Source organism: Theropithecus gelada, chromosome 9 (assembly GCF_003255815.1).
Source record: "Theropithecus gelada isolate Dixy chromosome 9, Tgel_1.0, whole genome shotgun sequence".
In the NCBI taxonomy this organism is placed as follows: domain Eukaryota; kingdom Metazoa; phylum Chordata; class Mammalia; order Primates; family Cercopithecidae; genus Theropithecus; species Theropithecus gelada.
The window spans coordinates 97,978,456-97,999,110 of NC_037677.1; the positions used below are offsets into that span (position 1 = coordinate 97,978,456).

At 37.0% G+C, this 20,655-nt stretch overlaps 1 protein-coding gene across 4 annotated transcripts in view; it reads left to right on the top strand.

The window, feature by feature from the left end:
- Positions 1-20,655, top strand: part of BTRC (beta-transducin repeat containing E3 ubiquitin protein ligase) — a 205,723-nt gene that overhangs the window by 70,794 nt on the left and 114,274 nt on the right. For 3 of the 4 annotated variants that reach the window (XM_025397092.1, XM_025397093.1, XM_025397091.1), the window contains exon 2: positions 6,104-6,211. The exons of the other annotated variant lie outside the window; for it this stretch is intronic. In XM_025397092.1, the coding sequence (XP_025252877.1) occupies positions 6,104-6,211 (108 nt within the window). The remainder of the gene's footprint in view (positions 1-6,103; positions 6,212-20,655) is intronic. 4 annotated transcript variants of the gene reach the window in all.

Here is a 20,655-nt window from a genome sequence, read left to right on the forward strand (position 1 = left end):
AATGAATTGAGCCATTGAACCTGATGGGCACTAGATACTATATTCTTCTTGATGCGCTGGAGGCCCTTCGTTGCAATCTTGTTTTTTCAACTTTTATTTTAAAATTGGGGTATATGTGCAGGTTTGTTACAGAGGTATACTGCATGATGCTGAGGTTTGGAGTCCGAGTGAATCTTACCCAGGTAGAGAGTGCAAAGTACCCATAGGTAGTTTTTTCAAGCTTTACCCCTTTTGTCCTGCCACCTTTTATATTCCTCAGTGTCTGTTCCCTTCTTTATGTCCATGTGTACTGAAGGTTTTGTTCCTATGTGTAAGTGAGAATATGTGGTGTTTGGTTTTCTGTTTCTGCATTAGTTCACTTAGGATAATGGCTTCCAGCTGCATCTGTGTTCTGCAAAGGACATGATTTCATTATTTTTTATGGCTACTTAGTATTCCATGGTATATGTATACCACATTTTCTTTATCCAGTCTTCCATTGATGGGTACCTGGGTTGATTCCATGTCTTTACTATCGCATTGCAACATTTCAGTTTTTTTTCTGATTCAGGTAGTAGAAAACATATTCAGTCTTATTTTTTTCTGTGCTGTGTATGCTTTTTTAAAGGCTAGTGAAGTCATTCAGTTGGATAGCAACAATTGTAATACCTTGTTATACTCTTCAACTTTCTTTGATTTTGCAAAGGAGAGTCAATTGGGGTGAGGTTAGGTGGGTGGGAACTGAGCTGAAGAAACTAATATGTGCTGTGCAGGGCTGGATTTGTGTAGGATGCAGGCATATCTATTAACTTTGTCATAGCTTTTGAGACTGCATTTAAGGAGTAGGTGATTTAGAAGTTATTTAACACTTAACAGAAGTTAAATATTTAAACAAAAGAATGTGTAGTTGCTGCTTAGTTTAGAACCTGCTTTTTTTTTTTTTTTTTTTTAATTAAAAAAAATTTTTTTAGCCAGGTGTGGTGGTGCATGCCTGTAGTCCCAGCTACTGGGCAGACTGAGGCAGGAGGATTGCTTAAGCCCAGGAGGTCAAGGGTGCAGTGAACTGTGATCATGCCACTGCACTCCAGCTTGGGCAAGAGAGTGAGACTCTGTCTCAGTAAAAGGAAAGAAAGGAAAAAAAAATTAAGTATGAAAAGAAAATGTTAGGAATTTAAATATAATTTGCAAGGAAAAACAACAAAAACAGTCCAGACTTTCAGTAGAAAACTATGTGCTTCTCAGGTATTTTAAAGGTAAGTTTTAAAGGGCATTATTTATTAAATGTTGAAGGGCAGAAAACGTCTTACATAGTTGTCAGAAACTGACCAATCAGAATGGCCCTGAAATGTATAGAATTAATAAGGATAGTAACCAAAATGGCAGTCCTTTCCACTGTGTTCCTCATTGCCCAAATTTGCTATTTTCCCCTTCATTTAGAAAATGCTTCTAAATGTGAAGATAGAAGGGAAAGAGGTAGAGTAAAAGTTATAGCCTACTCCATTTATTTTGTAATTATATTTTTTCTCAGTGTTAAGTGGCATTTACCAGTATGGATAAGATTAATTGTTACAGTGCAAACCAATTTGAAGATTAGTTTTTAAATTGAGCTGTAATATATAAAATCTTATGGTAACGTGCAGATTTGACTATATTCAAGTGCAGTTTTCATACCACACCAATTGTCTTGTAATAATCGGGAATGCATCCTCTGTGTGGTGTTTGCAAGTTAATGCTATTTTGGAAATCACACAAGTATATCTAGTGGCTTTCCTGGGTGTATGTGGCTCATTATTGATTATAATTTTCTTTGGGAATTTTAGTTTAAGGGGATGGGGTAAGCACTTTCAAATTCTTCGTTGTTAGTAGTTTTGATGGAGGATAGGGATAAATGAATGAGGAAGAGTGTTAGAACAAGTAAGTAAACTCAGAATTTATCAAGTACGTACTACAAAAATAACACAGATTTTTATGTAAAAAGGAGGAAACAAATCATTCACGAGAGGAAGGCCTTAAAAACTTACCAAGGAACATTCAAAAAATAAATATGTATATTTTAATTTAAAAAAGAGCCCCAAGTCTGTGAATGAAAGAGTTCTGGTTGGTTTCTAGACCCAGCTGTGCTTGTCATGCAGATGGCTTTGGTATGGTTAAAAGTGTATACGTCACCTGCCCTCTTGTGCAGGGAAGTAGGAGAAGTGACATGCTATCTTCCAGTGCCTCCTCGATTTTCTTCCACTGTTTCCTTTGTCATTTTCCTGTGTTTTTCATGCTCTTTTTATTTATACCCACTTCTGACTTCTCTTTCTCAAATTCAGTCTTTCCTTCTGAATGACTGTGAGACTTTTTTCTACCCAGCATACACAGAACCTTAACCAATTGCATACATACAGCATTTCCATTTCTTTTTTCTTTTTTCTTTTTTTTGAGATGGAGCCTTGTTCTGTCACCAGGCTGGAGTGCAGTGGCACAATCTCAGCTCACTGTAACCTCCGCCTTCTGGGTTTAAGCGATTCTCCTGCCTCAGCCTCCTGAGTAGCTGGGACTACAGGCACGCGCCACCATACCCAGCTAACTTTTGTATTTTTAGTAGAGATGGGGTTTCACCATGTTGGCCAGGATGGTCTTGATCTCTTGATCTTTTGTTCCGCCCGCCTCGGCCTCCCAAAGTGCTGGGATTACAGGCGTGAGCCACCATGCCTGGCCTGTGTACCGCATTTCTTATAATAATGAGTTACTTTTATGTTAAGGAATTTTTTTTTTTTTAAGACAGGGTCTCACTGTGTTGCCCAGGCTGGAGTGCAGTGGCTTAACCTCAGCTCACTGTAACCTCCACCTCCCCGGTTTGATCATTTCTCCTGCCTCAGGCTGCTGAGTAGCTGGGATTACAAGCGCCTGCCACCACACCCGGCTAATTTTTGTATTTTTAGTAGAGACAGGGTTTCACCATGTTGGCCAGGCTGGTTTCGAACTCCTGACCTCAAATGATCTGCCTGCCTTGGTCTTCCAAAGTGCTAGGGTTACAGGTGTGAGCCACCGCACCCAGCCAAGGATTTTCAATATAGACCCAGGCTGGAGTGCAGTGGCTTGGTCTTGGCTCACTGCAACCTCCGCCTCCCAGGTTCAAGTGATTCTCCTGTTTCAGCCTTCTGACTAGCTGGGATTATACACATGTGCCACCATGCCCAAATTTAAGGTTGAGAGAAAGTCACTAGAATGTAAGTTCTACAAAGATAGGGATTTTTGTGGGTTTTTTTGTCCATTGTTTAGCCCTAGTGCCCAGGACAGTTTGTTTGTTGGTTTGTTTGTTTGTTTTCTTCCCTCCCTCCTTCCCTCCCTCCCTCCCTCCCTCCCTTCCTTCCTTCCCTTTCTTCCCTTTCTTCCTTCTGTTTCTTCTTTCTTTCAATAGGGTCTTGCTTTGTTGCCCAGGCTGGTGTGTAGTGGTGTGATCACCGCTCATTGATGCCCTGATATCCCTGGCTCAAGCAGTCCTCCCATCTCAGCCTCCCCAAGTAGCTGGGACTACAGGCGTGTGCCACCATGCCCAGCTATATTTTTGATTTTTTGTAGAGATGGGGTCTCCCATGTTGCCAGGGCTGGTCTTTAACTTCTAGGCTCAAGGGATCCACTTGCCTTGCCCTTCCAAAGTACTGGGATTATAGGATTGAGCCACCACATTCAGCCCCAGGACAGTATCTACTACCAGAAAAGCATTTAATAAGTATTTGTTGAATAAATGATTAAAATATTAGCCTTAAGAAAATTTTAATATCATTTACTTGCAAAAATTAGCAAAGCATTCTTAATACTTACAGAGAAGTAATATGAGTAGAATGTGATTCTCAACAGCAAGGAAGCTTTTTTTTTTTTACCCTATTTTCTCCATTCTTTTTCTGTTGCCTTCTCCTTCCAATATGAGAATCTCTGCTGCTAAGAACCACTGGCAGAGACTGAAATTAGTATACATAATTCTAAGGAGATATTGATGTAAATGGTACATGTGGATTGGCAGGGTGAGAGAGAGAAGGAAATTCTAAGTTTAAAGAAGTAGGGTTAAGATGAGTATTTGAACAAAGTATCAAGGTAGGTAGGTAGCTAGAGTGCCCGGGTCAATTAGAAGATTAGAGAAGGTGAGTTGATGTTGGCGGTGGGGGAAATGTCAGATTGATAGAGTGCTTGCATTTCGTACAGTAGTTATAGGGAGCCCTTATGAATTGTTGATGAGAGTGACATGATAACAAAGTGAAGACAATTATTTATTCTATTTAGCTGCTGTTTATAAAATGGATTGTAGCTCAAGGTGAAGAAACGTTGGAAACAGTGAACAAAGTTCAGAGATTGTTGGAGTAATTCAAAGCAGTTTAGCTGTTTTGCTTGGTATGTTATCTAGTGATTCCTTTAGCAGATACCCTTCTTTTAAAGCCCAATGTCCACTTTGTGACTGAGGGATGGATAGAGGCAGGAGGAAGAGTTCTGCACTAGAAAGCAACAGGCCAAGATTCTAGTCCCTACTTTCTTACTTTGTAAATTCATGATCATGGATAAATACTTAATTTTTCCTGGGCATCAGTCACCTTAACTATAAAATGAGTATAATGTATTAAGCGTAGTCCTATGGGTGGTAAATAAAATGAGGATAATGATCTAAAAGCAGGGGATCTACATAGATCTCCTTTGGATTTATTTGCAGCCCATTATCTATCTTTATTTAGTTAAGAGACAGGATCTTGCTGTGCTACCCAGGCTCGATTTGAACTCCTGGGCTCAAACGATCCACCCATCTCAGTATTCTGAGTAGCGTGGACCATAGGCACAAACCCCTTGCATAGCTCTCATTATCTTTTTATCAATTTTTGATGGTGTAAACAGTGAATACTATATTTTGCTTCCCAATATTAATTTCTACAACTATATTGTTTTAAGGAAAAAAAAAGTCTATGATGATGTAAAGTATTTCAAAGTCTGTAATTTAAGGTTTAATGTTACCTATATTGACTACTATATTTTAAAATATGTATCCCTGTTTTTATGTGTATCGTGATTAGGTATTTAGTTTTTTAGTTATTATTAGACATGTAATAGCACTCAAGTTGATGGATAAAACGTCAGCCTGGGAGACTTAGAGAAACATGAAGAATGTAAAAATAGTTTTGAAAGGTATGGTTTCCTTCAAAGCTATAGTTGCAATAATACTAATGTCAATTAGTTAGAGCTACTAGAAATTGTAATTTCTATCTCTTTTGACTACTGAATACACCATTATATATATATATCTACATTCTTATGTATTTTTTGTTTGTTTGTTTAGAAAGTTTTACTACCAACAGCTTTCTAGGTGTCCTCTTCTCTTCTCTTCTCCTCTTCCTCTCTCCTTTCTCTCTTTCCTTTCTTTCTCTCTGTGTCCCTGCTCTCTTTCTTTGTTATTTTTCCCTTCTGTTTGGGTTGTTTCTTCTCCCCTTGTTACGCCCCCCACCCCCCACACACCCCTAATCCATCTGGAAAGATGAAGAGGCAGCTGCTATGGTAACTGTGCATTTTGGTTAATGAATAGCAGACTAACAAGACACATAAAATATATGCAAACTGTGCAGAGTTTGTTGCTGTCAAAGCCATAGGGATACAATACTTTTTCTTTTCCTTCAAAAAAAACCCAAAAAAAACAAAAAACAAACCCTCGTTAGTGTTTTGTTTTCTAATTTACCATTCCTAATATTGTAACGCTTCTGTGAACTTCTCCTCTTTCTGCTTAGTTGCCTCAGTATTACACCCTGTGGTGAGTTTACGGGAACTGAGTTGAGGTGCATAGAGGAAAATAATTGATCAACTGGATTAAGAAGTAGATTTCCTTTAGACTGATACATAGAAGAATAGGGACAAAATTTTTTTGACTAAATGTTTGGTTTTTTGAGCGATAACTTCTTTTACCCCCTTGCCTTTTGGCCACTGCTGCCCCTTTTGGGTTTCTCCCTGGGGTTAGAACCAGTAAGTAGTGTGTTTCTTAAAGATGTTTCTATCATAAAGGTCAGCTGCAACTGGAATATTGTATTCAGGCAAGCCTTAAAAATTCCTGTAATCTGTGCCATCCTGTCTCATACTGTCCCATCTCATAGTTGTCCTCTCTCTGCAGTGCTCTATGCCCAGGTCTCTGTGGCTGGGCTGCTCCAGCCTGGCGGACAGCATGCCTTCGCTGCGATGCCTGTATAACCCAGGGACTGGCGCACTCACAGCTTTCCAGGTACTTTCTCTGTCTCTGTGGGTTATTTGCGGGCATTACTGTGTGTGTCTGATTCATTAGTGTGTTCCTCCTCCTTTCCCATGCTTTACTTATATTCATCTTTTCTCCTTTGTATTGCCTGTATCTCATATCACTCAGTACTCCTTTAATTATTAGTTTTTAATGTAGATCCAGACTGATCCACTCTTAAGACATTTTCATCATGATTGGTTAACAAAAATTGACATAGTACAGCTTGACTGTTGGCTTTCAGATCAAGAAGAAGTATGATAGTAAATTTTAAAGTAATCTCAATAAATAGCAGTTCAGTATGTAATATTTGCTCTGGACCTACATAAAGCCAATTAGTATAATCAATCAAGTAATTACAATCAATTTCTTGAACATTTTCTTATTTTTTTAAAATGATTACCCAAAATATAAAGTGCTCTCTTCAGAGTGTCTCTGGGTAATTATATATATTTTTATAACAACTGTTTTATTTATGTCTTGATTAATATTTCTAATTTCTAGGTGGAAAGACCTTTGAGACCTTTAGGTACAGTATTCACCTTGAGATAGTCTAGCTAGTGTTTAATGGATTAACAGATTCCAGTTCCCCTCAGCTTTTCTTTTTTCCTTTTTTTTTTTTTTGAGATGGAGTCTTGCTTCATGGCTCAGGCTGGAGTGCAAAGGTGCGATCTCAGCTCACTGCAACCTTTGCCTCCCTGGTTCAAGCGATTCTCCTGCCTCAGCCTCCTGAATAGTTGGGATTACAGTTGTGCGCCACCACGCCCGGCTAATTTTTGTATTTTTAGTAGAGACGGGGTTTTACCATGTTGGCCAGGCTGGTCTCAAACTCCTGACCCCAGGTAATCCACCTGCCTCGGCCTCCCAAAGTGCTAGGATTATAGGCAAGAACCACTGCACCCAGACCCCTCAGCCTTTCTTAGAGGGCAGGATGTCAGTTCCAGGATGTGTGAGAAACTTATAGAGGAATAATGTGGAAAATTGTAGAGGAAAATGTAGGAAAGAGCTTGGTGCTCATTGCTTACAGATTAGAGTACCATACATGATTGTTTTCTTGGCTGAGTCTTATCTATCTACCTCAGGTATTTGGAATTTGTGTTTAGCATTTTATAGTAATACACAACAAATTAGTTTTTATATTAATATTTGCCTGCTTTTAACCTATTTAGAAGAATTTCAAAGATAGGCTGTGTCAGAATGCTTGTGACTAAATTTTAGTTAAAAGAGGGGAACTTAGGTTTTCCACATTCCTAACCTATGCTAAGAGTTGTTAATTTTTAATGATACTATTTAGTGATCATAAAACTGGAGATTTTCATTTTTCCTTTACAAAATTTAATATTTTAAGATTTTCAATTTCCTTTACAAAATTTAATATTAAACTTCCTTGGCTTATACTATGAGATACAATATAGTAAAGCATGCAGATTCTAAAATTAGCGAAATCAAGTCTTGAATACTGTCTTTGTCACTAGTGGTATGATTCTGACCTTATTTCCTTATCTGTAAATGGATAATATAGTAAGGGCGTGCAGTGATGGTTGCTGTTTCTATCATGATCGTTATAAACATTATTGCTATTGTTGGAGAGTGATTGATATCCTGAGACTGCTTATTTATTTCAAAATGAAATATCTTTTTAATTTTTTTTTTGAGATAGTCTTGCTCTGTTGTCCGGACTAGAGTGCAGTGGCACAATCTCGGCTCACAGCAACCTCTGCCTACTGGACTCTAGTTATCCTCCCACCTCAAACTCCCAGGTAGCTGAGACTACAGGCACACGACCACACTTGGCTCATTTTTGTATTTTTTTTTTTTTTGGAGAGACAGGGTTTCACCATGTTCTCCAGGCTGGTATCGAACTCCCCAGCTCAAGTAATCTGCCTGTCTCAGCCTCCCAAAGTGCTGAGATTACAGATGTGAACCACTGAGCTTGGCTGTATCTTATATTTTTAACTACATAACTACATATCACACTGACAAGGTTCTGCCATTGAAGAATCCATAGTCTAGTTTGTTGGGGTTTTTTTTGTTGTTTTTTTTAACCTTTTTGGGGTTGCAGTTAGTTTAGGTCGTCTGCAACGTCTGAGACAATAGTGGTTCCTAAAAGGCTGCTCCTACTTCAGAAACTAGTTTCCTATTTAGAGATCCCCACAACCACTCTTAGGTTTGATAACTTGCTAGAAAGGACTTAGAACTCACTGAAAACAATTATACTCACAGTTTATTACAGGGAAAGGACACAGGTTAAAATTAGCCAAAAGAAGAGACACATAGGGCAGAATCTGGGAAGGATCCAATTGTAAAACTTCGTGTTCTACATGAATCACATTTGTCCACTAGCTAAATCTCTAAGGCAAACAGAGATACCAGACAAGAAGTTCCGGGGGCCCAGAGACCGCTTTCCAATAGCCAAGAGCAAAGGCCATTCCTTTCTTTGGTGAAGAGTAATTCTTCACTACACAGGGGTCATGGATCCTTTTGAGAATCTGATGAGAACTATTGATCTTGGGTATTTGGCAAAATTTTATTGAATACTTTACGTAACATATATAGATGTTTGTTATATTTCTATTTTGTGAAATGATTGAGAGCTATTAAATCACATAATTCTAAAAGTGAAATCTCCCAAGCTGATAAATGCTAGGAAGGGAATGTACAAGGAGCTGTAAGAATATATAAAAGGGGGACCCAATCTAATCTGAAGTTTGAGGTAAAGAAAATCAGGTAATCAATGTTTAAGATCTGAAGGATGAATAGGAATTAACTTGATAACAGGGAGGAATGGAGGAGAAGGAGGACGTTTCCAGCCTAAGGAAGAGTCAGTGCAAAGGCCCCAAGAGTCAGTGAGGCTTGGTGCATTTAAGGACCCTACCGAAAACAAGACTGTTGTTTCAGAGAATAAAGAGAAAGGGAGAATAGAGTGAGGAAAGACTGGGGAAGCTTGATCACTCAGGTCTTATGAGCCATTCAAAGTATGTAGTTTAGTCTTGATGCTAAGAATAGTAAGTCACTGAAAGGATTTAAACACAAGTCTTACCTGATCTGATTTGCATTACTCTGGCTATAAGAAGATGCATTTAGATATGTTACGCTGGCTATAAAAAGGATAATTTCAGTAGTTGAAGAGAGAGATGATGGCAGCTTGGTTTTGCATCCAGTATCTTTAAATTCTTAAAAAATTATTGAGGACCCCAAAGTGCTTTCGTTTATATGGCTTATATCTATTGATATTCACTATATTTGTAATAGGAATTAAGAAAAATAAATATGCTTTAATTCACCTAAAGACTATAATAAACCTGTGACATATAATGCAAATAACATTTTTATGAAAAATATATTTAAAAAAAATTAAGACTAGCGTATTACATTTTTATGAATCTCTTTAATGTCTGGATTAAGAAAAGACAGCTGGATTCTCATGTCTGCTTCTGCACTCAATCTATTGTGGTTTGTTATTTTAGTTGACATGTATGAGTAATACCTGACCTGGCATAGGTATATAGTTTGAAAGGGAAAGATATTTTAATACCTTTTTCAGGTAGTTGTAGTTTCTTGAAGATTAGTTGCAGTATAGTATCTGAAGCCTTGTCAATGAACTTCCTCTGTTATTGTATTAAAACTCATTGGTCTCAGTTTTTTTCAACAAATTATACTGGAACAATTGGATATCCTTGTGCAAAACAATGAACCTCAACTGTTATACTGCACTGTATATAAAAATTAATTTGAAATGGATCATAGACTTAAATATGAGTTAAAATGTGTAAAACTAATAGAAAATGTGGCAAAAATAATCATTGTGACTTTGGGTTAGGCAAGTATTTCTTAGCTAAGACACAAAAAATATGAACCATAAAATAAATAACTGATAAATTGGACTTCCTCACTGTTTAAAAATTCTGCTTTTCAAAAAACACTTTTAAAAAATGAGCAGGAATCAGGTACTGTAGTGCATGCCTGTAGTCCCAGCTACTCAGGAAGCTGAGGCAAGAGGATTATATAAGCCTAGGAGTTCAGGGCTGTAGTGCCTGTGAAAAACCACTGCTTAAGAACAGCCTGGCCAACATGGCTGAAACTCTGTCTCTACTAAATTTGCATTTTTAGTAGAGATGGGGTTTCAGCCATGTTGGCCAGGCTGTTCTTAACTGTCTTCAGGTGATCTGCCCACCTTGGCCTCCTAAAGTGCTGGGATTACTGGCATGAGTCACTGAACCCCGCCTTAACAAGATTATTATTATGTCTTATGTAGCAAAAATGGGCTTATGTACTGGTTTTATCCTATCAATTCAATAATTTGTTCTGTGTCAGGTTCAGCACACACAGGTGCTTGATAATGCTGGTTAACTAATAGGCAGAAACTGGATTTGAATCTAATATTTTCTGTGCCCACCTACTGGAATTACAGCAGTCTTAGTGCATTTGCATCCTTCTGGTTTAGATTTTATTTTATTTACTTAGATTTTTATTTAGGTAAATTATTTACTTAGATTTTTATTTAGGCAAAATTTACATACAGTGAGATACATAGATCCTAAGTGTACTCTTAGGTGAGTTTTGACAAATGTATACTTTTGTGTAATCTTCAATTTCAAGATACACAACAATTTCATAATCTGAGAGAGTTTCCTCATACTCCTTTCCAGTCTGTACCCATCCCCCATATGCAATTACTGTTCTGATTTGTCACCAATAATTAGTGTTGCCTGTTCTTGAACTTACTTCATATAAATGCCGTCATATAGTATACATTCTTTGTGTCTGTTTTCTTTCAATCAGTATGTTAAGATTTATCCATATTGCATATATCAGTAGTTCCCTTTTATTGTTAAATATATTTCATTATGTTAGTACACCACAGTTTGTTTATCCATTCATTTATTGATAGGTATTTGGATTGTTTCCAATTTTGGCCTATTATGAATAAAGCTACTATAAACAGTTTTGATTAAGTCTTTCTTTTTGGCATGTATTTTTATTTCTCTTAGCTACATGCCTAAGAATGGAATTTGTTGAGTCATAGAGTAACTGTATTTTTAACTTTAAAAGAGACAGTCAAGCAATTCTTCAAAGTGGTCGTCACAGTAGGAATACCCATTTTTACTAATATTGACAAATATGTTTAAGGAAATGTCTCAGTAATGTAATGGCTTCATGGCTTTTTTTTTTTTTTAATCGTTGTTTTCTTTTAGTAAGTTTGAGGCATCTTAAGTCAAAATTCTTACAGCAATAAGGAAGGAAGAGCTATGGAGTCATTGCTGAATTTGCTGGATTATTCCCAGTAGCTTAAATTGAAACCACAGCATTGAGATGGTTTGAAAACTAGTGACCGGGAAGATGCTGAAAAAAGATGTTCAAATAGATTCTATGGGGATATGTTTAGTTTGAAGATATTTTTATTTTCATCATTCCATTGATTTATCCTGGAAAGTGTATGAGTGATTAGATTTCTGTTGATTACCAGTAGATATATTTGGTGGAATCATTTGTTCATCTCCAGCAAATGGTGATCCTATAATCTATAATATTAAATGAGAATGAGCAATAGAGTTAAAGTAATTAAAAATAACTGAGTAATTAAGATTCTTTATTTTGCTTTAGATATTGAAAGAGAAGAGAAATGGAATTCTAACTGTAAGAATATAAATAAGGGGCCAGGCACGGTGATGCATGCTTGTAATCTCAGCACTTTGGAAGGCCAGGGCTGGTAGATCTCTTGAGCCCAGGAGTTTGAGACATTAGGCAACATAGTGAGACCCTGTCTCTACAAAAAATTAGCTGGTTGTGGTGGTACTCACCTGTCCCAGCTACCTGGAAGGCCGACGTAGGAGATCAAGGCTGCAGTGAGCCATGATTGCACCACTGCACTCCAGCCTGGTGACAGCGTGAGACCTGTTTCAATTAAAAAAATAATAATAAAAAAATATATATATATATATATGTAGATTTATATGGTCCTAGAATACTTTAGGTATCAAGTATAGCTAGTAATTTTAGGAAAATCTTGAGCTAAGTGAAACATGATATTTTACAATTAGCTAGGGTTCCATGTCAAAGGTTGAAATTGTATTGAATTCAGGGGAGATGTTGTATTTTATTACTTAAGAATGCTGACAAGTCTACTGAATTTTACCATGTACAAAGTGAAATGTTAAAATGGAACAATACTGGGAAAATTAAGCATTATTCATTATATGGAAAACTTAATTTTACATTTGAGATTTTAGAGGAATATGGATTATCAAATTGAATATACATTAACATTCAAATTCTATTACAAAACAATACCATAAGGAAAATTATACTGTGACAGAAATGCTTCTCATTCTGTAGCTGCTACCCTCCCATTGTATATGAATAATTTCAGTATAGTACAATTTCTGTATAATAAATTTAGTTATTTTTTGTGTATATGTTAACATTTGACTTATATTTATCCCAGCTACACTCCTCACCTTAGGGGTTTGCAGGGAATGACAAATCAAACATGTTTTTATCTGTTTGTTTGTGGGGAAATTGTTTGTTCTCCTAATAAGATGAATTATTGTTTATTATGGAATATACACGTTATTTGGTAAATATATAAACAAGAGTATCACCCATATGCCTTCCACTTTAAGATAATTATTGCTAAATTAACATGTTAGTGTGCTTTGATCTGGAATGACTTATCTATCCATGTGTGCCTGTGTGCACACACACGCCCAAATAATAGTTTTGTTTTTAAGTATTTTTATTACCATTTAATTAAATTATGAGATATACAATTTAAACATTTAATATTAATTGTAGAAAATACAGAGAAGTAGAAAGAAGGAAGGATTTTAAATGTCCTCCCAGAGATTGCCATTTCAGTGATACTAATAATTTCTGCATTTCACCTATATCATATTGCTCAAATTCTACATTCATCATCTGGTAATACTGATTTTGGTCACTGTTTATCTCATGGATAGCTGCTCACATGTTTTTGAATTGAACAAAGTTTGAATTTGGCTTGTATCTCACCACCACCTCTCTGTCATGTGATTGTTAGTCATTTCAAATTTTTCAGTTCCCCAAAGGTGCAGTGTTCTTTTATATATCTGTGCCTTTGCATATACTGTTCTGCTTACCTGAAAAACCCCCCTACAAACACCTATTGTCCTTTACCCACTCTCTGCCTTTATCTACCTAGTCTTCAAGATTCAGCTCAAGCTGAGCTAGAATAAAAGTCTTCCCTGATCTTTATCTTCTCTCTCTCAAACTAGTCAGAGGATCTGTACCCAGAGCATCCCCGTCATAGCACTGATAAGCTAGTATAGTTGTTTGTGTATTTGTCCCTCTCTCCCATTAGACTGTGAGTTCCTTGAGGGCAGGACTATGTTTTGTTCTTTTCATGTTTCCAGCATCAAGTATAGTAGTTGATACTTTTGCTGAATTAATGACTGAATAGACAGATAATTTGAAGAAAACTATTAAATAGCATATATGGGGTGGGAGGCGAGAAAGCATTGAATTATTTCTAGTAGTACCTGTGCGTACATACACACATGTTGTGTATTCAGAGAGAAATAATGATAATTAACCGGACCACACATTTACACACACACACACACACACACACACACACACACACACACACAGATGCAGAGTCTGATTTGTGAGCAGTCCTCAAATTTTATACATTTGGCTTTTATTCAGTTCAAACTATGATGATCCCCTCGGAAGTGGATCCTGTATGTGAAATTTGGACTCTTGTTGAACAAATGTGCATTTTGAGCTATTATATAGTAGCATTGCCAGCCAGTTAACAGTTCAGTTTCAATGATGTCAACATCTTTATCTTCACAGCAGCATATGTTTGTGCAATTATTTGACTATTTTATTGCATTTTATCCTTATTCTATAAAATAATAGACACTGGTAAAATTAAAATGCTGATAGTGATAAGCAGCAACCTAGAGAAAAGATGGAAATCATTAGGCACACTGAAAATGACCCTTTCTCTTTTTTTTTTTTTTTTTGAGATGGAGTCTCACTCTGTTGCTCAGGCTAGATGGCATGATCTCAGTTCACTGCAACCACCGCCTCCTGGATTCAAGCAGTTCTCCCTGCCTCAGCCTCCCAAATAGCTGGGATTACAGGCATGAGCCACAACACCCAGCTAATTTTGGTATTTTTAATAGAGATGGGGTTTTGCCATGTTGGCCAGGCTGGTCTCGAACTCCTGACTGCAGGTGATCCACCTGCCTCAGCCTCCCAAAGTACAGGAATTACAGGCATGAGCCACTGTGCCTGGCTGAAAGTGACCCTTTCTTAATTAAGCCTCGATTAGGCACAGAATTAAAAGTGCATGAACAAAATATTGGAAATATATTAAAGGTTGTGTCTTTTACAGGAAGGGGAACATCACACACTGGGGCCTGTTGTGGGGTGGGGGGAGGAGGGAAGGATAGCATAAGGAGATATACCTAATGTAAATGACGAGTTAATGGGTGTAGCACACCAACATGGCACATGTATACATATGTAACAAACCTGCTCCTTGTGCACATGTACCCTAGAACTTAAAGTATATATATAAAAAAAGATTGTGTCTTTTAAAAACAGTGTAATTATGGATTTTTAAAATATTTTAGCCAACGTTTAAATCTATTGATCACCTTCTGCCTTTCCAACTTTTATATACCTTCAGTGAGAAAAGTAGAGATGACCTGAATTTGCTACATTTTATCTTATTTTGGAAATAGTCTTATTTGGAAATAGTCTGCCTGTAGAAGTGACATCTTAGGCTGATTTGTCTCTCCAGATGCCTGCTTAGTTACTTAAATAATTATTTCAAGTTTTGAAATAACAGGCTCCTTTATTGCTGAGTATTTTGACATGTCTATGATGCGGCTAATGTTCATTCACAGGCGAAAGTGTGGCATTATCTAATATTTAGAGTAAACCAAATTATCTTATTGTGAGACAATCAGATTTCCTTAATTTTTTCTTTAAATTTTTCATGGTGGATCCTAAAAATCAAACTCTTCACTCTAGATAAGGGTTTATTGCTTATTTTGTTTGTTTTGAATAATATTGGATTTTCCTAATTGACTTAACTTCAACAGTACCTCTAATGGCAGAAGGAAGATACAGATACCCTTGGGGGGCCTGGTGTTGCCCCAGTATAAGAAACACAAACCAAAAGGATGGAATTGATGAAAACCTTAAAGAGGTGATGGGAGCTTCTCGGATGACTGTCCTTATCAGACAAATTCTGGCTGTGGGCAGTCAAGACCCACCTGTATTCTCTGGAGCCTGGAGAGATACTGTTACTTTCTTTATACTATGAGATTACCTTCTTGTTATTGCCATCTTTGTTTGTACCGAGTAGAGGCCATTGTACTGCAGGAATTCTTTTTGCACTATTCAGGAATCATTATTTGATGTTTTTTGACTGCCACAACTATTTGTACCTTCTTTCACTATTGTTCTGCTTTATAGGGTAGTGTTTTGTTGTTTGTATGCGTTTCTAGACTTGGTATTTTATGTCTGCTGCCAAGCTACAGAATCTTAGTAGACACCATTCAGAAAGCTCTTTCCTTTGTCATTTTTCATGAAGAGAGAAGCCCAAGTTATTTACAAATGACTCATTGAGAAAAGAAAAAAAAAAAAAAAAAAAAAGACCAATCTCTTGACTTTGTGTGGCTGTTTAGCTGTCCAAGAACTGCAATACTTTACCATTGGGAGCTGATACTCATGAGTTTTGTTTTTCCTGGGAGTGGTGTTGAGTAGTTTTGAGCTTTTCTAAGCTTATTCTCATGACCAGTCCTCTGAAGAACAAGTCTATTATATTGAAATAGTTATTTGGGCTTTGGGATGCAGTACATCACATGGAAATGGAATTTTGCAGTGTACCTTCTCCTGCTGGGTTATCTGTCATGTGCCTTTTAAAGTTCTCAGGTACACCATTCTAATCCTCCAGACCTTTGTTGCAAACCTATTATCTGTAGCTTGGTATGAATTAAACTGGAATTCTGTGCCCTGTAAAATTGAGATGAAGAAAAGAAGTATTCATTTTCGTACTTGATTCTTTAACAAAAATTCCTGATTGGGTCTAACTTCTTACGTGTGTTGTATTAGATAGTCATATACAGAAGGGAAAGAATAGCATATAAGTCTTCTCATTAGCAATATAAGTAATCTAATTTTATGTTTTTATGTTTCACACATACACATACAGATATACTACATTATGTCAGATTAGTAAGTACAAAGCTTTTGTATAGGAATTTAAGTTTTATATTTAAAAGAAAGTACATGATTAGTTTTACCAAAATATAGTTGCTACTGTTCATTGTAGTTTCTACCCTTTATATGAGCCATTGTTTGGGGTAGTATTTGTTTTGTTACTGGTAATAAACTACAAGGGAAATTTGTAATATAATATTAGTATATTTCCCCTAGATTTTTAAAAAGCAGGTCATTATTTTTTTAAGCATTTCAACTGCAGCACAGTGCAATCTTTTGGGGAGAATTGGTAAAATGAGGATAAAATGAGTACAGGATTCCAGCAGCTTGAAAATAACATAATATTTGACCAAAATCTCTTTTGTATTCCCTACTCTGGTTCAATTCCAGTAGTCCTGGAAATGTGCCTATGGACTATTTACAGTGAGATTATAAAACTGAATCATGATTTTGGTGAATAGAAGCCAGAGCATGTGGCTACAGCACCCCAGCTGGCAGTAAGCTCTCCCTAGGTTTATGAATGTAGTTAGATGGTCCCCAACTGTTTACAAGACAGCAGAGGTGAGATCTTTGATTGACAAGTCAGAAATGCATTAGATCATTCTCTCTGCCAGTCTCTGGTTCATGCTGTTAAAAATGTCAGCCTCCAAGTTTGAATGGCAGCCTGAGGGCCTTAGAAGCTTTTTGTTTTCTGAGATGGAAACACAAATTGGATGTGTGCCTGAGCACTTCATCCTGGGCTGTAATTTCATCTTTTAGCTAAGAACCACAAGGTACACGAGCAAAGCACCCTGTAAACAATAATACTGTGGAAAAAAAATAAACAAGGTCGTGTTTCTGGTACGTTGATCCGATGGTGTCCTGACCTCTATCACGTAGAACATCTCCACTCTGATTGCTGTTCCCTTTGGCATTACAATGAGAGAAAGAGAGACTGACATAGGAAGAAAAGATTTAAAGTTGCAGTGTCGTTGTACATTCCTTGTATTGGCTATGAAATATTGAACTGTCAGAATGTGACACTTGGTTTTTTAAAGCAACCTTTCTTGTTTGAGGTGTTTGCGGTTCGTTCCTTTCTCCCCCATTTGTCTGCTTTCATTGATAGGGTTGGAAGTAGTTGCCTTAAATGCATGAAAAGGGACAGTGTTAAAAAGGAGTGATGCTGATCTGGAAAATAAATGCAGGCTGTGGGCAAAGGAGATAAAGTTGGGTTAGTGTATTATTAATAGTGGAATTTATGGAACACCCTATTGTAAGGAAGCATCAAGTTGGGTCCCAGTTCTGTTTTTATGGAGGCAGGAAGTTGGCAAAGTGGTATTGGGTAAAGAGATGCAGTGACATAGTTTGTTAAACTGATAGCGTACTATATGGCAGTATTACCAGGCCAATCAAAATTCACCCAGCTATTTTATTTATTGCTCTGATTATCCAGTGTCTTTAACAAGTGGTCAAATTATAGAAGACTTTAAAATTTTGGAAAGAAAAATAGTTTTTTTAGTGTGGAAAATGTTTATTTATAGTAAGAAAGTTCATTAGGTAATATGAAAGGAACATTATGCTTATGTTAGTCCAGCTTATGCCAAATGAATAGAAAATCTTGCTTGTAAAAGCCACCGTATATTTCTTGGAAAATATTTTGTAGTAATACAATGAGTTTTCGATTATGTTTTAGATTACATCTTTTTTTTGAAGCTACGAGTAGGAGTTTATAAATTACAATACATCTTAAAACAACACATGTATTTTTTAAAAACTTTTTTCTTCTAAGGAAGCACTGTTGATGTATGCTTTCATTTTTATCCATTTTGGGGCATAGAATTTACAAGTAAAGTTTTAACTGAGAATGAATGGCCTTTTGCAATTCTTCTGGAGTATGGAAAAGAGTTTGTATTGAAAGTACTTCAGTGGCTGGGCACTGTGGCTCATACCTGTAATCTCAATACTTTGAGAAGCTGAGGTGGGTGGATCACTTGAGCTCAGAAGTTCAAGACCAGCCTGGGAAACATGGTGAAACCCTGTCTTTACCAAAAATACAAAAAATTTGCCAGTTGTGGTGGTACCAGTCTGTGGTCCCAGCTACTTGGGAGGCTGAGGTGGGAGGATCGCCTAAGCCTTGGAGGTGGTGGTTGCAGTGAGCCGAGATCATACCACTGCACTCCAACCTGGGTTGACAGAATAAGACTCCGTCTAAAAAAGAAAAAAAAAAAAAGGCAACTATTTAGTTTATCCCTCTCCTCTGAAAATATGAAAGGCAAGAGCTGTTCTGCATCAGTCCAGTGAAATGAACTGGAAAAATGGTGTTGGTAATTCCTGCTTTGAGGCCATGCTAGAAAGAGAGGAGATAATACTTGTAAAATATAAGTCCTGCTCCTTTGTAGACAGATTTTTGTCCTTACTTAAAAATATTGTGCTCAGAAAGTAATACCAAAGGGAGGGATATTAAGAACTAGTTATTGTTGTTTTTAAGTATTGCTCTGAATTTTTAAAGCATAAACATTGATGTAGATTTGCATTTAAGCTATGAGAACCCACTGTCTTGACTCAGTGGGGAAGTTTTCAAAAATCATTCTTGTAGAAATTGATTTCTCATTGGCTGATTTCTACAGGATGAATGAAAACAAACCATTTTTTGCAGTCTTAGAAGAATAAGAGGAATGCAAGTGTTTAAGAAGTGAGACTGAAATGTGCTTTTATGGAGTTTTCTAAATCTAGTACAAAGAAACTACAAAATTTCTTCTTGGTGTAGTATGCATCAACACAGTGAAAATGCCTCACAGCTTATGGGCTTTTTACAACCACACCTTCACAATTAATGATTAGCTTTATTATTTAAACTCCAGGCTTGCCTCATGAGCAAACGTCAGTGTATTCATAGAACCATAGAGTTTCAGCATTGGGTCAGACATCAGAGGCCATCTAGTCACATACATCTCATAATATAGAAATCCTCTATGATATGTGTTTGGAAGGGAGTCATCTAATCCCTGCCTGATCACCACCATTATTGGTGAATCAGACTTCTTGAAGCATCTTGCTTTCTACTTTGTTGGTTCTCTTAGAAAGGTTTTTCTTGGCCGGGCGTGGTGGCTCATGCCTACAATCCCAGCACTTTGGGAGGCTGAGGCGGGTGGATTGCCTGAGCTCAGGAATTTGAGACCAGCCTGGGCAGCATGGTGAAACCCAGTCTCTACTAAAAATTCAAAAAATTAGCCAGGCGTGGTGGTACATGCCTATAATCACAGGCTACTTGGGAGGCAGAGGCACACGAATCGCTTGAGCCTGGGACGCAGAGATTGCAGTGAGCCGAGATCACGCCCACTGCACTGTAGCCTGAGCGACAGAGTGAGACTTTGTCTCGAAAAAAAAGTGTAATAAGTCAGAATACAGTGTAGACATGTCTTGTTTTGAACACAATTTAAATAATGTAATTTAATTACTGCCTAAGATTGCATATACTTCTTTGTTGTTAATGATGGAAAAATTTCTAGGAACTTAGCCTGTTTGTTTCCTCATCTTTTCTTTGACGGCAGAAAAGCATATGTAAGCACTTTGACAAATGACATAATGTAGTGGCATATCAAAAGTGGTACAGGTATTTTAAACCTAGCTCCAGTTCCTGAAGATGGTGAACATCTGCTTAGAGGTACTGTAGAGCTCCACAATGCACTAATTGAATTACTCTTTTCTGGAGTTGCCGACTGCACTAATTGAATTAGAATCTGTGTGTGTGTGTGTGTGTGTGTGTATGTGTGTGTGTGTGTGTGTAACTGAGATAATTCCAACCTTAACAGGAGAGACAGTGAGAGACATGACTGATGGTGTGTACTGTGCTGCTATCTAATGGCAGCCTATGGAACTACTATGTGGTCTCCAAGGAAGAGAAAATACAGTGTGACCTCAGTCTAACCCCATCCAGTTTAGTTCAAAAGGTCCCAGGATGTATTTCTGTAATTCTAAATTGAAAAGGAAAGAATATGACAAATTTCTTTATTAAAAATTAAGATATATTTTATTAGGCATAAATTTTTTTAAGTACTAAGTTGCAAATGTTCAACTGAATTAAAATTTTTTTTTTTAACTGGTGAAAGAAATATCAAGTTGGTGGGTCATCTTTTTTCGCATTTTGCCCTTCAGTGACATAAACGTAAAAAGGAATTAACGTTTTTGAAATGTCTTAGCATCATAGAAAGGATAAATGATATAGGGCTTGTTCA